The 18,319-nt window shown below is 35.4% G+C and overlaps 1 protein-coding gene across 4 annotated transcripts in view; it reads left to right on the forward strand.

Moving 5' to 3' along the window:
* Positions 1-18,319, forward strand: part of TASOR2 (transcription activation suppressor family member 2) — a 95,152-nt gene that overhangs the window by 71,898 nt on the left and 4,935 nt on the right. For all 4 annotated transcript variants that reach the window (XM_078156335.1, XM_020973703.2, XM_020973702.2 and 1 more), the window contains 4 exons: positions 774-4,604; positions 8,790-8,915; positions 16,686-16,839; positions 17,670-17,775. In XM_078156335.1, coding sequence (XP_078012461.1) covers positions 774-4,604; positions 8,790-8,915; positions 16,686-16,839; positions 17,670-17,775 — 4,217 coding nt within the window. The remainder of the gene's footprint in view (positions 1-773; positions 4,605-8,789; positions 8,916-16,685; positions 16,840-17,669; positions 17,776-18,319) is intronic.

Genomic DNA, 18,319 nt, shown 5'->3' on the forward strand with positions numbered 1-18,319 from the left:
GAGCATCAGTTGAAATTGGGTAACATGAATTTATAATATGCCTAGGCACCCAGTCATATAACTTTCTCCATCTCTGTTCAGTAGTACATGAGTAGAAGCAGAGCAGGCAGATGGTGACAAACATTTTTAAATAAAAATTTTCTAGATACCTTTTGTCTTTACATGAAAGTCATTTCTGGACTCCTCCTTCCCAACCACCAACAGGATTACCAGACTCTATCATGGCAAAGAAAGCAATTAAACAAAACTTTCCAATACAATGACTGCATCTGACAGTGAATGCAGCATTTCACCCTAGTGGTCCTCCACCTCTCTGTCATGAAAAGGGAGGTATGATTCTTTATCTGTCAGTTACTCACAATTTGGCTTCCTTTTTAGGGATCTGCATAGTTTACAGTATGGTGTAGTCATTGTTTATATTGTTCTTTTAGTTCTGCTTATTTCACCCTGGTTCACTATTAAGACATCTCCCATGTGTCTCTGAATTCCTCATGTTTGTTTCCTCATATTAATATGTATATATTACTACATAATGATATTCCATTACATTCATATATCATAAGTTATTTCAGACACTTCCCAATTAATGGTCATCTACTTTTCAGCAAACATTTATAAAACAATTTATGCTGTTGTGTTAAGTGCTAGGAAAAAGACAAAAATTAAGCTGTCTCTGACTGCACGCAGCTTACGTTTTATGTTTAACGTACACACAGATAAAAACTTTTTGTGTTTGGCCTATCATACTAAACGCTAAACTTTTGTCATTTCAGGTGATTAGAAAAAGAGTGGAACAGGAATTACCAAGTAATAAAGAGACGCCTAATATTGTGCTTTCCAGTAATGCAAGTACCCAAACTAGAGAACCTTCTATTGCTGATGAAAATGAAGACACACAGAAAGTTGTTAACTCAAGGGCAGTATCTCAAAATGGAATCAATGATCAGACAATGATCTGTGGAACTTCTGTGAACAGAGCTTTAGAAGACAGAGGTGACTCTCTCTATGAAGCACTAGGCTCAAAAGCCAGTACTTTACAGAACATTACAGAGCATAGCAGCTCCAGAAACAAAGTGACAGAGAGTCAGGAATCATTAGAGAACAAAGATGGTGATTTGGAATATGTAATGATCAATTTGGAACCAATTACTTTCACTTTTGAGAAAAATGCCTGTCTGCCTGTGGAAACAGGATTTGCAAATGGAGCTGATAAAATAACAGAGTCTGATAGAGAATTGATTAAGAAAGTATCACCTGTTGAAAGTCTTAGACAACAAATCCCTTTCCGTGAAATAGGCCAAGCACAAGGTGCTTCATCTGCAAATCAGGATCTCAAAGACATTCCATCTGTGGCAGCATCTGTATCAACAGGAACTAAATACCTCTGTACCTCTTCTGTCGCTAGAGAGACTCTTGGTAAGGAAACTGGCTCACTTCAGAAAGAAGTTCCCATTCCACTGTCAACATCACCATCAAGTACAGTGTTAATAGAGGCAGTCTCCTCAGTTGTAAGTTCTGGTGATCAGGCGACCTCTGAAGAAATAAAACTACCTCAAGACACATTTCTGCAAACTCCAGGACTCTATAGCATATCTTCTGAAGAGGTTATAGAATCATCCCAGGTTGAAGAAATAGTTTTAACACCTACTTTTGCCCCCTTGGAAAGCAAGCAGACTGCTTCAGCTGGTTATATTCCATCAAGAGCTTCTAAATTAAACTATTCTTTAGAAAAGGAGACAAATGAGAGTGGCTTGAACAGTGAAAGAATGAATTTTGAATCCGTTAACTTAGCATTTACCAAAGAAACTTGCATATCTTTGGGCAGAGAGGCAGTCAGCATAGAATTATCAGATGATTCCGATATTGAACTATCACTAACATTATCGCCACCTACAAGTCCTCGAGACCAAGCACAATCTGATGAAGTTATGCAGATTCAGGCTGTTCCATTAGAGAATGTAGAACTTCAAGTTGTAGCTGAAGAAATAATTGAGCCAGTAAATGCAACTTTCCCCAAAAAGAGAGAAACTAATTCTTCTGACTATTCCTCACTTCATACTGCAGTGTTGCAGAAACCATTAGAAAATAAAGAATGTAAAAGAGATGCTGTGGACCCAGTTACTTTGGTACTTGCTAAGGAATCATGTGCACTTGAGATTGGACAGGAAGTTAATATTATCTCTAACTCACCCTTTGATGGTGCCTTAATTGAGCCAGTGTCACCAGCTTCAATTCCTGATGATCAAGTACCATCCAAAGAAACACCACTATCTCAGGATATGCCCCTTCAAATGTTAGAACTCCACAGTACAATATCTAAGGAAGTTAGTAAAGCCACCCAGATTCAGTCAATTGATTTATCTTCAGGAGAAGAAGATAGTGCATCTGTTAGTCATATTTTAACAGGAGGAAAATCTACTACAACACAGGAGAAACCAACAAAGCTTTCTGCTGAAATGGCTTTGCCCTTAGTTGATTATACAACAGAACAAAAAGAAAGTCACTTACTCCTTCATAGGAGAGCAGCTGAAGACCCTGTGGTCCAAAATAAGTATGATGATGCTAGATTTTTCCCAGGAAATTTTCAGTGTTGTGATACAGCATTAAACCAGACCACTTCAGTTGCCACGTGTGAGGATTACAAGACTTCTTTTCAAGAATTGAAAAGATCAGAGAATCCTTTGCAACAAACTAGTGAGGAAAACAAGAGTTTGGACTTAACACATACTGTTTTGGACATCCATAAAGCTCCACTTTGTCTTAGAAAGTTGATAGAAAATGGATCTGTAGCTGAGAAAATCCATTCTTCAGCTGAATCAGATCTGACAAGCAATTCACTGGACCACAAGAGTAGCCCTTTGAACAGTAGGAAGGATTTACATGGGCAAAGTAATAAATCTCTGAATTCGACTTCAGTTGATCAGTCTGATTTTATACAGATGTATACACCCTCAAAGAACCCAAATATTTGTATTTCCATGGATGATGCTTCACATAAAAGTAGTTCAGGACAACTAAATGAAGAGAGGTTTCAAGAGCATGGAATTTCAGTGGTCAGTATTCTCAATAATGATGAAATTATTTCCCCTTTGCACGAAGAGTCCATTAATTCAAAAGGAACTAGCCTTGGGTCAAGCCTCCCAAAAGGGGAGGGAAAAACACAGGTTCGTCAAGAAGTTTCAGTATGTGAAACAAAAGATCAGTCAAGTGGCATTTTTGCCACCAAAGAATCTAACCTGGTGTGCAGTGGTACATGCCAGAATGTGGCAAACATAGCCAAAAACACAGGGGAAGACCATTCTGCCTTAGCCATTCAAAAACCTTCTTGGGAAGCCTCCAGAGAGCTTGTAGAACATGAGAGTGCCATACAGGGGATTGAAACTGAGAAAGATATGAAATCCCCTGATAGAAATATGGATATGAATTTGAACACTGAAATTTATTATGAATCACTTTCTGGAGAATCTGACCAAGAATGTTTTGGGGATGTTAAACACTCCCAATTGCAGTTAGAAGATTCTTGTCCCTTGAGAACCAGTCATCCCAACAACGTAGAAGAAGCTGCCATAACTAATTATGATACTCTGGTGACTAGTAGGACTATCACAACAAGTAGTGATATTGAGAGCTGGAATTATTCTCATAAAAGTCCAGTGGCAGATGAAGATACCCAGCAAAGAAGCTGTTCAGCTGGATTAAAGAAAGGGGATAAGTATGTACCCTTTTACATTAAAATCCGAGATCTTAACGGCACCCCCAGGACTTATACTAATTTTACTGTAACTAAGAAGCTCAAGGACACCACTAGGACTTTACATAACCTGAAGCAGCAACCCTGTGTTACAGCTCGGTGCGGCTTGATCAGCTCCTGGACAAGTACCTGGCAGGTGGCAGATGATCCTACCCAGAATACTTTGGATCTAGAGTATCTGCGGTTTGCACATAAGCTAAAACAAATGGTCAAGAATGGGAAATCTCAACTTTCTACTACTTCATCCAGTCCTTTGCCAAAGGAATCGCATATTCAGACAACTGTTGGAGTCTTTCCTTTGACAAAAGTAACTGAGACTCCAGTTACACATCCAACCTCCAGGAGCAGAAGCCCTCTGCTGGTAACAATTGTGCACTCAGAACCAAGAGAGTGTACCTCAGACTGGCCCAAAAAAGGTCAAAAACATAGTGACATTAATAGTCTTTCCTCTTCCAGGCAAGACAAGGGTAGCCAGAGTAGAACTATTCCAAATGCTGAGAGAGATCGAACCACTTCCTTCCACCTCAATAAGTTGAAATATGATAGTAAGCTGAAAGAATCTCGGAACGACATTTCACTCATTCTTAGTGAATATGCTGAATTCAATAAAGTGATGCTTAATAATAGCCAAAGGAGCTACCAAGCTGAGGATCCAGGTGTTACCTCTGGAAAGGCTACATTGCCAAAAATACCATCTTTCCCAAGGAGGATGGCTTCCTATGAAAACATGATTACAGACTTGTGTTCCAATTTACATGTCAAACTAAAAAGCGTTATAAAAGAAGCATGTAAAAGCACCTTCCTGTTCTACCTGGTTGAAACAGAAGATAGTTCATTCTTTATCAGAACAAGGGTAAGGCATCAATTTTTTCTTATGTTTTCCTTTACTTTGGTTATTTTAATTTAATTTTCAGCATTCTTGGTTTGAATCATACTGTTAGGTAGTGTATAAACTTCACATATTTGAAATTATGTAACTCAGTTTAGGTAGTACAGTTGGCTTTTTCTTCTAAAACCTGTGGTTTGTGGTGATATTGCTATTTGTGTTAACAGTTAGAAGATTCTTGATATGTCCAAACCAGGGATGAAAATAAACAGAATCAGGCATCATCAGTTTGACTAATTTATCCAAATATAACTTTAAAATTCCAGAGCCAAATAGAGGTGACTTTTGGATTATTTAGTCTACGTGGATGTGTTGCTCTATTGCATTTACTACGTTCCATGTGCTATGATTGTGAATTCCTTGAAGGCAGGGAATGTCTTTTGCCTTTTTTTTGGCATAAGACATTCCCTGCCTTCAAGGAACTCACCATCTGATGTTAATAAAGTTAATTGAGAATTGCTCATTTTTGGTATTACTTTCAAATTGAATTTTATTTTTTCTTGTATTCTGGAAACAGTGTTTTCTTTGACCTGTAACAAATGCATTTCTTCTTTGAGAGTTTGTAGCCAAATAATGTATCCGTCTTGTGCAGATTTGACTTCAGGAACTAGAAAGCATTCCAGATTTTTATCATTTAATTTACCAATCTTAGCCTTGTTAAGAATTTTTTTATTCTGTACTGCTTTATTAGGAATACAAAATATACCTCTTTGATTAGAAAGCATTAGTCTAAAGCAGAGCAGATTTATCTGTATAGGATTTGGAAAGGAGTAAGAGTTGGTAAATGTTTTTATTTTAAGAGACTCATTTCTGAATGTTGTATTAGATTCATCTAAAAAACTTAAATAGAACAATACTTAAAATTGATTATGCCGCATTTGACATAGCTAAATATTGAGCTAGTTAATATGGAAAGAAAGAATAATTAGCTAAATCAGGGTCTTGTTTACAGTTATGTTTAAAGGCAGAATCTGCCTTTGTTAAATCTATTAATAGCTATTAGTAAATTGAAACTTTTCATAATCCCTGATTTCATCTGTATGGATTATCCTTTCAATAATCCATTTGCCACTCTCTTGATTGTTTTCTTATTCTGTGTGACTTACGTTAATGTTTTGCCATACATGTGCCATAGAGGATCTACCCAGGTCAGTGAAGGACTACTTCCTTTCTTTTCCCCCTTGGTTTTAATTTTTGTATCTTAAGATTACCATTGTGCCGCTTGAGTGGAATTGGGCAAGAATAGGAACTGATAAGCAAACAAAAGACTATCAGTGAAATAGAAGCATTAACAGAACCTTGATTCATTCGTTAGCTATTTTCATGTGGGTATTTGTTTTCCATCTTTAGTTCTAACATGTCTGCTTGTGTTTAGAATTTTATTTTCATTTTTTTAAGTCATAGGAAAAATACTACAGTTTTGATTTAACTTCTTAGTTTCTCTTTTATTGAGGACTCTCTAATAAACTAGTCATCCATGTCCACCTTAGTGTATCTTTTATGACCTTACTCTGGTATTTACATGAATTCTGTAGGCTTTTCAGAGAAAGGTCTGTGCAGACTTCACAGAGATCATTCTTCACAAGAATAAGGTAGACTGGATATGACGTAAGAGAAGAAACACAACTTCTTTTTCTTTAAATTTCAGGAATTTGGAAGGCACCTATAGGGACCAAATATCTTAAAATAGATTAGGAGCATCAGGGTTTTTTAAAACAAATTAAACATTTATATGGTCTTTTTTTTTTGGTAGCCATTTTGTCTCTAATCTCAGTTTTCCCATTCATAAAAACTGTTAGTCCCATATCAGATTTTCAGAAATTTAATCCCTTTGTCCAGTGGAATAACACTGGAGATGTTTATTATGCTTAAGTAATGGTTTCATGATTAAACAGTTTGTAGAAGAAATTTTTTTTTTAGTTTAGAATAAACCTGAATTATATGTGAAAAGAAGAAATAATAGTCATTAATGGAAAACTGTAGATTTAAATAACTATAAATTTGGTTTATCTTTATTGCTGTTAAGACTGGCCAATCAGTTAACAAGATGTTTTTGTCCTCAGAAACATATTTTTCTATGTAACATCTAATATGCTATTGATAACCAAATTTTTATCCCAAGGAGTTCTCTTCTTTCTTTCTTCCCCTTGCGTAGACAGAGCTGCCTCTCTATTTTTTCCCTAGACCTCTCTATCTTTCTGACATTTCTAAATAATATAATTTATAGAGTTTCTATACCATGCCCTCACATTATGTGATAATCCTAAAAAATGCCATGTAATGATTTTCTTCTATTAAGTAAATTAGAACTAGATCATAGATCATTAAAGCTCTGAGTGCGTAAGAATTAATTTTGTGTTGTTATATTTTTTGAAAAGTTAATGATTTTTTTGTGATCATTAGAAATACCTAAATTGTTATGTAAGATGACTAGTTTTTTGAACCCTATCCTAAAAGATAGAGGACTCTTTCAACTTTTTCCACTGTCTGCCTTTTATCAGTAAGCAAGATGCTTGATCTCAATGTTTTTAAGTCTGTCAGGAATGGTAATAATGATTATTTTCTACCTGCTTCACCAAGGGCAGTTTATAAGAAGGTATGACTGCGAAATAGTGAGGCTGATTATCATGTGTGGTTTGTAGAAGTGAGGAAAAATGATCAAATGGACATGTTGCAACATTTTCACCTTATTAAGGAGATACTTTAAAGGTCAGCCAATTAGTCTTATGTTAACAGCTGTGATGAATTAAAGTGGTTAGTTACATTGACTAAGTGAGGTACTTTACCATATTAAAGAAAACTTATTGGGGAATAAATTAAATCAAGAATGAGAGATTTTTTTGATGGTACAGAATGTTGAAAAAAGTAGGGAAGATTTAAAGGTGCCGTAAAGTTAGGACATTGGCCTGGATGCCCAGAGGTTCTGATCTCTCGTCTATTCTGCTAACTAAACCTGTCACTTTAGACAACTCATTCTAAAACTGAATTTCCATGTTTGATTTAAAAAAAAAAAAGGAAGGAATAACAGCAATAAGGGAAAGTTTTCTGAACTCCCTTTGTGTACTCATGATTCTGTTCATGATGCATTTGTCCAGTCCATGGTATAAATGAAAGTTCAATGTTTTGGTACATTGAAAAATTAACTATGAGACTGGGCAAAACACTAAATTTAAATAAAGAAAGCTTATTCTGGAAAGGGAAAATACTTTTAACATGAAAGTTTCTCTTAAACATAGTACTATATTTTGGGTGATAAATAGAAACAACAAAGATTCAACATTTATTCTACTCTTCCAAGGGAAGTTAGGCAAAATAGGATTTTATTTACTTATTTATTTGCAAAATAGTTGCCAGTGGTGAAACATGACATTCCAGTGTGGCCTGAAAACAAAGCATCAAAGTCTTTGTGGAAAGCTTACAACATCCCCAAATTAAGAAAATGTTTATCTAAAAAGCACAAATGAAGATAATTTAGATTGATCTCTATGATGTGAATACAGGATGAATTTATCTCTCAATGTCCTACAATCCTACAGTAGAAAAATCTTGCAGAATTTGAGAAATTCTCTGAGATGCAAAGTGAATTGTGGCTCATTGATCGGCTTCTCTGCCACTGGTGCTTCAGCTCATAGTGTACTTTCTGTGAAACTCTTTTTTGACCAAAAATATTACTCAGCTTAATCACCTGTTCTCTTCACTACATTTTAGCTATAATTAACTTCTAGATATTTTCATTAATCATTTTGTATCATTATAACTAAAGATTGGCTAGTTATTTAACCAAATGTATTATGAAGGCAGTAACGAAAAAAAGCTAAAATGGTTTGAACAGTGATAGTCTTCCAGAGTTTCTCCTTTGAAGGGGGACAGCATGCATTTGGTTATAAATTTTTTTAATTTTTCTTTTTAAAAAACTTACTATTTTATTGTCATGCCTTTGTCAGAAGGGCATCGAATCAAAGATTATTGTTTTATTAATAGCGTCATTCATCATTGTTCTGAATGAAATACTTGAAATACTTTATAGTAAAAATTAAAAGCTATGTTTCTTTGCTAGAATATAATTTGACAAATTGTGTAAACCATTGTATTTGTATTATTTTTAATAAAATGTATTGTTTTTGCTGACATGGCTATTTTCCTGTATTTCAGAGTTTACTGAGGAAAGAAGGCCATAAAGAAATTGAACCCCAGCATTTCTGTCAGGCATTGCACAGGGAGACTGACACACTAATAGTCATCATTAAAAATGAGGACATATCAACACATGTGCATCAAGTAAGTTAGAAAATATTTCTTACAGAATACTGCTTTCACATAATTTTGATTGATTTCACAGTAACCAGGATGTTGGCCAACTTTTAGTATGATTATAAACTTAATTTTAAAAACAAAACCAGATACAGAATTGCAGCATTGGAAGGGAGTTCAAGGGCCAGCCTATCTGAACACAAATTCCCTTGTTATCATTCTCAACATGTGATCATCTAGCCATCGGACAAACCTACTGTTCCTGAAACAGCCCCTTCTACTTTTAGATAGCTCTTATTATTTGGAAGTTTGTCTTTAAAACAAGTCTAAATTTATCTTTTTCATCTTCTGCCCATTATTCTGGTTACACCCTCTGGAGCTAGCTAAAATATGTCTTAAGCTCTTCTATGTGATAGACCTTAAACTATTTAAAGATAACTGTCATGGTTCTACTAAGTTTTACTTCCTCCAACACCAAAAGTAGCGGTTCTCTCAATTATCATATGATATAAATTGAAGGCCGTTAGGTATCATTTCACTCTTATGTGGATACTTTTCATCTTGTCAGTGTACTTCCTAAAATGTGGCACCCAGACCAACTTAGTATTTCCGATATGATCTGTCTAAGGCAAAGTATAATGGGATTGTTGTCTCCTTATTCCTTAATAATATAGCCTTCTCTCTCAGTCTTAAATTTCCTGTGTATAAAATTCTCTACATAATACTTAAAATACAGTCCTGCTGGTTCATCATTATTTCTGTTTTTAAAAAGCTGATCTAAAATTATAGTGAATTTTTATGACTCATTAAAGTCTTGAACTAATCTTCATAACTGCGAGGTCGTTACATTGAACTGAATGTAAAATTCTTGTAATTGCCCATTCCACTTTTTAGTAGGTTCCAGTTAGGTTTTTCAAAGCATGGCCTGGTAATCCAGGTCAAAGTCCCAATAGCTCTCATGAATAAAGTGTCACACCTATCTGCCATATCACATGCTTGATTCATATTGACTTTGCAATCAAAACCCCCCCAGATATTTTTTAGTCAGCGTACACTCAGGTGATAACTTCTTCCAATTTGTAAACTTGATTTTTTGAAACCAAGTTTAAGTCTTTACATTTCTATTTATCCTTGTTTAACTAAATTTGATAGAGCCTGCTATTGTAATTTGTCAAGATCTTCTTGGATTCTGATTCTGTCATCCAGTATTATTTATATGTTCTAGCTTTGAGTAATAGAAATTTTTAAAGTATGCCACCTGTGCCTTTATCTAAATCACTGATAAAAATGCTAAACAGCACAGAACCAAACAGATACCCTAGGACATTCAACTGGAAACCACCTTCCAAATTGATATCAAATTGTGAGAAATAACTCATTTAGACTCAGGAGAGATGACGTTAAAAGCGCAGTTTATTACACAGTTGCACCTGCAGATGTCCTATTGAATAGGGCACACTGTACCAAAGTAAGAATTCGCTATTTATCTGTAACCCCAGCAGCAAAGGCCCTCCTCTGTTTCCTCATTGGCTGACTATTCCAGAATGTACAGCTTTCTGGTTCACCTATTACAAATTTACCCCTTGATATGTCCTCCCTACATCACATATTCAGAAAATGGCTTCTTAGCCCCGCCTGGAGGTGGAGAAATTACTATAAGCATGTGTACTCTAAGCAAAGCTTATTAACCTTTGTCTTAGTTACCTTTCTAGCAGTTGTTTCAATTTTATGGAAATATACATTTTTTGTTACAGCTCTCAAAATGATTAGTGACTGTTCTTTAGTTACAGTCCTTCAACCAATTTCAAAACTGCCTATTTATCATTTAGTCACTTTAAATGTTTTGTTAAAGTCTAGTGAAGTTATGTATATTATACTGATTTTGTAGGTCCTAATAAGTTTTTTTTTTTAAGTAAATAAAGTTGGTCTGGAATGACATGTTCTTAATTAAGACATGCTGACTCTTCATGATTAACCCCTTCACTAGATAAAAGATTGTCATTTAAGATTTTTTTGTTGTTATTAATGTGATCAATTAATGCTCACTATTTCCCTAATATGGGGTCCTGCATTCCTGGTATAAAATCTGATCATAGTTTATAGTCTTTGTAATATATTGCTATATTCTTTCCTGGTATAAAATCACTCTGATCATTGTTTATAGTCTTTGTAATATAGTGCTGTATTCTCCTTGCTAAAATTTTATTTATATTTGATTGATATTCATTAGAGATAGAGGTCTATAGTTTATTTCTCTCTTTTGAAACTTCCTGGTTGCAATATGAAGTATTAAGAACATATTTGTATCAAAGCAGGAATTTGGAATATCTTTTCCTATTTTTTTTTCTTCAGATATCGTCTGTGGTATTGGAATGGTTTTAAATGATCGATAGAATTCACCTGAAAATACATTTACTTGTGTTTTTTTCTTTGGGGGTTCATTTATGGATTTTAATTTCTTTTTCTGATATTAGAATTAAGTCCTTTTTCTTGTTCTTTTAAAATAGACATTTATATTATTGTAAATATTCATCCATTTCATTTAGAGTGTCAGTTTTATGGGTATATATAATTAGATGAAATAGGTGCCAGTAATTTTTTTTTATTGGTTGTGAACCTTTTTCCATTTTTGACCTTGATTATTTGATTTTCTTTCTTTTTTATAAATCAAATGTTTGTCTATTTTCCTTTTTTTAAAAATAGAAAATAGCTCATAGTTTTACCAACAGAATGTTTGCTTTTTTTTCTTTCAATTATTTTAAATCTCTTCTTTAATTTTTAGGATTTTTGTGTTGAGATTTAATTGGAGGTTTTTAATTTGTTGGGTTTTGAGGTTTTTTTTTTTTGTTTTTTTCATTTGTTGATCTATTTCTTCTCTCTTTTATTAATGAAAATGTTTAGAGATTAAAATTTTTCTTCTAACAACTACTTTGGCTAGTTCCCCAAATTACTTAGTTATTCTTCTATTGTTGTCATTGCTAATAAAATTATTGATTGATTCTTTAATTTGTTTTTTGACACAGATATTCTTTAGAAACGTTAGTTTCCAATTTTTAATCATTTCTTCATATTCTTTGAATATAATTTTGTTGTGTTGTGGTCCACAGACGATCTGCATATTATTTCTGCTTTTCTGTATTTGTGATGTTTTTGTGCCCTAATAATCAGCTTTATAAAGGTGCTGTGTATAGCTGGGGGTGGGGTGGGTGTGGGTATGTGTGGGTGTATGTATACATTCTCATTCAGTAATCTCTAGTGCTATAATATAAACTAATAACTTTTCTAAAATTCTGTTTAGATGCTCTCCTTTTTTGTTGTTTATTTTTCATTTAGATTTATGTATATCTAAAGTTGAAGTTGAAGTTCTCTCACTATTATAGTATGACTGTCTATTTCTCTATGTAACTCATTTAACTTTTCCTTTTAAGGATTTAGAGGTTGTGCCATTGGGTACATAATTAATATGGATATTGTTTCCCATTTATCTTTTTTAATTAAGCCTATTTTTGCTGTTACCTTGTCTGAGATCATGATTGCTACTCCTGCCTTTTTTACTTTTTTTAGCTGAATCATAAATAGATTTTCCTCAGCCTTTTAATTTGTTTCTCATAAACACCATATTGTTGCATCTGCCTTCTAATCAGTTCTTTTTCTATATTATGAATGAGTTCATTGAAACTAACAGCAATTATTATAATCTTATGTTTTCTCCATCTTCTTCTCTTATACTTTTCCATCTGTTTCCTGTCCTCTCTTTACAAATAATGATGATGATGATGATGATAGCTAATATTTATATTATATAGCTAACGTTTATAACACAAGCATTGTCTTAAGTGCTTTACAATTATCATTTTATTTGATCCTCACAGTAACTTTTGCAGATAAGGAAATTGAGGCAAACAACAGTTAAGTGACTTGCTGAGGGTTACAGTTAAGGAGTGTCTGAGTTTAGATTTGAACTCAGGTCTTCTGACTCCAAGCCCTGTGCTGTATCCATTGTGCCACCTAGATGGTGGTAGTGAAAGAGAAGGAAACTCAGATTTGGTGCAATCTACTTCTGGTCCCTTGCCCACCCTTTTCTCTTTGACTCACTTAGCATGCAATGACAGGTTCTTATCCTTTCTTTCAAACCGCTGTTGAAGATTTTGCCCTTCTTAGAATTTGTTATGCTTAGACCTAATCTCTTCCTTAATCTGCTCCTCCTCTTATTCCCTCTGCCTCTCACTTTTTCCTTCCTGTTGAATGAAATGTATTTCTGTGCCCACGTGTGTATGTGTATTCTTTTTTTTTTTGCGAAGCAGTTGGGGTTAAGTGATTTGCCCAGGGTCACACAGCTAGTAAGTGTCGAGTATCTGGATTTGAATTCAGGACCTCTTGACCCCAAAGCCAGAGTTCTGTCCACTGCACCACCTAGCTACCACATGTGTATTCTTCACTCTTTTTACCAGTTCAGGTGAGAGTGGGGTTGAAATGTTGCCTGTTTACCCCACCACTTCTTTGTTTATAGTCTTCTCCTTGCCTACCACAATTGTGTGAGATGATATTCACCATCTTTCCTCTCCCTTTTCCTCACTAGTGTATTTCTTCCCCCCTCTTCCCTTTTCGTTCTTTTTTTAAGGTCATGGGGAAAAAAAACAAAACCCAGAACCGCCCCCAGGCCCTCTAATTAGACTACCTTTAAGGGTGGTGGTGGTGGCGGTGGCAGTGGTGATGATGATGATTATAGAGTTCTGAGAGGATAAGTGAATCATCTTGTAAACAGTTCTTTCATGTTTAATACCTTATTATTGCTTGCTGTTTACCTCTTTACATTTTTCTTGACTCCTGGGTTATAATTGAAAGTTTTTACTCAACTCTAGTGTTTTCATCCAGAATACTTGGAAGACCTCTATTTCATTAAATGTCCATTTATACTCAGCTTTGTGAATTATTCTTGGCTGAAAGTTTGTGCCTTTTGCCTACTGAAACATATTCCAATCTTTCTACTCCTTCATGGTGGTGGCTACTAAATTGTATTTGAGCCTGACTGTGGCTTCTTGGTATTTGAATTTTTTCTTTCTGGTAGCTTGCATTGTTTTTTCTTTGACCTGGAAGCTGTGGATTTTAGTTATAATGTACCCAGGCAGTTTCATTTTGAGCTTTCTTTCAAGAGGTAACAAATGCATTCAGTGGTTCTAAAAGATATGGGCAGTTTTCTTTTAAGATTTATTGAAATTTGGTGTTGAGGCTCTTTCTCTGGACTTGGTTTTCAGGTAGTTTGTTGATTCTTGAATTATCTCGTTGGTTGTTTCCAAGTCTCTTGTTTTTCCTGTGAAATATCTTATACCCTTTATATTTTCAGTCTCTTGACTTTAATAATTCTTATTGTCACAAGGAATAATTAACTCCTCTTTGATATATTCTAATTTTCAGGGAGCTTGTTTCTTGGGTAAGATTTTTATACCTCTTGTTTCAGATAAACTCTTTTTCCACTTCTTTCTTCGTTAGCTCTCTTTTCCTAATTTTCTTCCTGTGTTTTCATTTGGTTTTTAAGTGTTTAAGAAGTCCTTCATCTTTCCTGGGATTTTTTTTTGTTTGTTTGTTTTGTTTTGTTTTTGGCTAGGCAGTGGGGTTAAGTGACTTGCCCAGGGTCACACAGCTAGTAAGTGTTATGTGTCTGAGGCCAGATTTGAACTCAGGTCCTCCTGACTTCAGGGCCAGTGCTGTATCTACTGTACCACCTAGCTGCCCACCTGGGATTTTTTGTTACTGTGCCTATGGTCCTTTTTTTTTTTTCCTTTTGATGTTTTAAAATCACTGTCTTCTGGGATTGACCCTCTAGCCTACTTCTTCACCTTGGACTTTCTCTTAGAGCCAGTCTCTTCACAGTTCTGGAGGGGAATCCATGGGTTGAGATCATGTCATCTTGGTTCCTTTCACTGCTTTCTTTGGGTAGAGTGTTATGTTATTCCAGGGTCACAAGGACAGGTCAGGCTGGGGACCTGCAAGCTTTCGAGGTTTTCAAAGTTTTATGAGCCAGAGCAAAGTCTGATCATTTCATTGCCTTCTTCGTCTGAGCTCTGCAAATTTCTGACCTGAATTTGGATCTGAGCATCATGCCCATAGTTGGATTTCCAGTAGACTGCTGTTTGGACTCAACTCTCAGCATTCTGGAAAGCTCTGCAGGTTCAGAATGACAGAAGTTCCGCTTTAGTTTGGATTTCTGCCCTGGTTATTTCTCTTCAGGCTTCGTACTGGAATGGAGGTTGGAACTGAGATTTGCCCTACACCTGGGGACACATCTTCTCAGTTGCTGCTTGCTTTTGTACATGCTTCTTATGTAGTATTTAGCTTAAGGTCCTTGACTGCTCTCACCCTGGACTGCCACCACCAAGTGTAGATTCCCTCTTCAGTCCACCATGGTTTTGTGACACAGCTTCCAGGTGATACTTATTCCTTCATTCTGTACACGGTTAGGTCCTCTGTATGGGTCTGGGACCCCTTCTTGCCTTTGTAAATATTAACCTCAGTCCTCTTTCAGTTCCTGGAATACTCCATAGGGTGTTCTGGGTAGACCCAGTGTTCACAGACTAGCGGTACATGAATGAGCATACTTATTTTTCTGAACCTCACCAATTCGAGTTATCAAACTTGAAACACCTTCTGTATGCATAATTAATTTGTTACTTTTGCTTATTTTTGTCAGTTTGGTGGGTATGAAATACCTTGAAAATAGTTTAATATGCATTTCTTTATTAAGCAGATTGTAAAGTGATTAGATTTATGTATCCTCTTGTAAATTGTTTTTATTTTTTGGCCTTTTTTAAAGACTTAAGTATTTCAAGATGTCATATGCTATTGAAAAGAAAGGACATTGTTATCAATTATATATGATACAGAAATCTATTGCAGCAGAGAGAGAATACATTTTCAAAACATGTTGCAAGGCCTTATAGAATTACTTCTTGCTGTGGATCTGTTTGTTGAGAAATTCTCAGGGACATAGCTCACTTTAGAATACATTGGTTTCTTTTTCACTTGTTAGCAAGATCTTCACGTTTTTTTCATAATTCTTCCACATGAGCATTTTCATTTTTCATCAGAAAAGCCAAAACTTAACTTAATTCTTAATTATCTAAACTATATCGATGAATGCCGTTGCAACCTTTTAAAGTAGGAATTTTCTGTTAATATTCTGTATTTCAATGAGACATGGCTTACTACCAAGTACATTCTACGTCAGCCTACTATAACATGAAATCTGTAGGTGGCACTGGCACCAGTGTGTCACATTATGATAGAGAAGTAGAAGTGGAGCAGCTGGAAGACACAGCCGATTACTTTTCATACCTTTTATCAGGATGGTTTGTCATGATGAACTTATGTCAGCCTCAGTATTTCCTGTTTTCCTGCTTTTGATGGACTTATGTTTTAGTTTGAAGCCTTTCATTTTTCACAAAGTACCTCCAGATTGTGGCACACTTCCCTTAAAAAACCCACTTAAATGAAGAGGATTCTCAGCTCAGCAAAATCCTTAGGATTATACACTTTTAAAAAATAAGAAATTGTTGTTCTTCTCCAAGAGTCTGTCTTCTGCAAGGGCACATGGTGTACATATATGGATAAGCAACAAATAGAGAAGGTGATTTGAAGAAGGAGAGAACACTGAACACTAAGATATCACAGAGGAGGGTTTTCTAGACCCACATGAAAGCCTACAAGATAACGGGGGAAAAAGGCCAAGGGAAAAATGTGTTTGAGTAAACAGAATACCATGGATTTTCCTTTACTAGATGATCATTTTGTTTTGGACAGATTCCTTCTTTGCTGAGACTGAAGCTGTTCTCCAGTGTCATGTTTGCTGGAGTTGACAGCCCAGGAGATGTTCTGGATGGTACCTATCAGGAGCTGTTTCGTACAGGAGGCTTTGTGGTGTCTGATGACAGAGTATTAGAAGCTGTAACACTAGGTTTGTCTTTATTTTCCTCTTTCTTTGCAACTCAGGCAGATAGTTTATTTGAAAGTTGGCACTCAGGTAGGATGCCAGATGTAGAACAATCCAAAGGAATCAGTTTTTAGGATCACTGCAACTTTCATTGCTATATTGGAATCTTATTATGGGTTACTAAAATTCTGTTAGAACAAAGAGAATTTGTTTGGATCCTCACACATTTAATGTATTTTTCTTATGGTATAGAATGCTCATGGAAGAACATGTTAACCAGGATAAAATCTTCTCTGTTATGATTATATCCTGCCCTGGCTACTAAGTCCCAGTCTCTTGCTAATTGTTTGTGTTTCTATGAAGTTGTTGACTTACCTAGGACTGCATTTTAAAAGTATACTACATGAAGGATAAAAGCATCCACAAAGATAGACTGGGTCCCACGTAGTTGTCTGTCTCATAAGTATATAGTGTATATTCATAGATGCCATGAATTATCTGGCATTCAGGCATTTTCCTTTTTGTATGCTTTATAACACCCCAACATTTCAGGTGCTAATGAATAAAATATTCCTGTTATTGCACTGTTGTGCCTTCCCTTCCCCATACATAATCATAGTGTCATATGGGGTAGGCTTATATAGTTCAAGGACAGTAGGTTAAAATGTGTATTTGAAATACAACATGCATTTGCATAGGATGCATGCATAGCATTAGCAGCTACTGCTCAAAGTCCAAAGGTGGTGTTAATGATGTTCAGACAAACCTAGAAATGTGCCCTTGTAAGCCGGAATAAGTGGATTTGGGGCCCAGCAGTTGTTTTTTATTGAAATTGATAAAATTCTTTTCTACAGGTCAGCTAAAGGAAATTGTCAAAATCTTGGAAAAACTAAATGCAAATGGAAAGTGGAAATGGTTGCTTCATTATAGAGAAAGTAAAAAGCTAAAAGAGGATGTAAGGTAAGGCTCTTTGTTTTCATTGTATCACAAACTAAAAATCCATTCTAGAGGAGTCATCACTCAGTGGGTTCTTTTACCTTTCTTTGAATATCCCAAATGGAGATGCCAAGGTATATGAATGTTACCACAACCTCAGCAATAGGAATAATGCTGGAAAGTGTCTGCCTCTTTCTGAAGAACAAAACCTGTACTTTAAAGGTCATTGAAATCAGAATATATTTCATAAGAGAGATGGGTTGCATGTGGACCTGCTTAAAGGACAGAAACGTATTCCTTTCTAGCTCTAGTATTAAACAATTCTGCAAGCACTTGGTACTGTGTTCTTAACAATTAGAATTAAATTATTTAACATTATAAAATAATTGAAACATGTCACTGGTTGGGAGATAAATTTTTCCCATTCTTCAAGTAATCCTTTGCTGTAACCAAGTATTTCTGCTAAGCCATCATCACCACTACCCTCACATTCCCCACCCCCCACCCCAGTTTTTTTTTGTCACCCAGAAGCAAATTGTGCTTGGCTCTTGGAACAGTTTTGGAGAGA

Source organism: Phascolarctos cinereus, unplaced genomic scaffold (genome assembly GCF_003287225.1).
Source record: "Phascolarctos cinereus isolate Bilbo 61053 unplaced genomic scaffold, phaCin_HiC Scaffold_1;HRSCAF=81, whole genome shotgun sequence".
Taxonomy (NCBI): Eukaryota; Metazoa; Chordata; class Mammalia; order Diprotodontia; family Phascolarctidae; genus Phascolarctos; species Phascolarctos cinereus.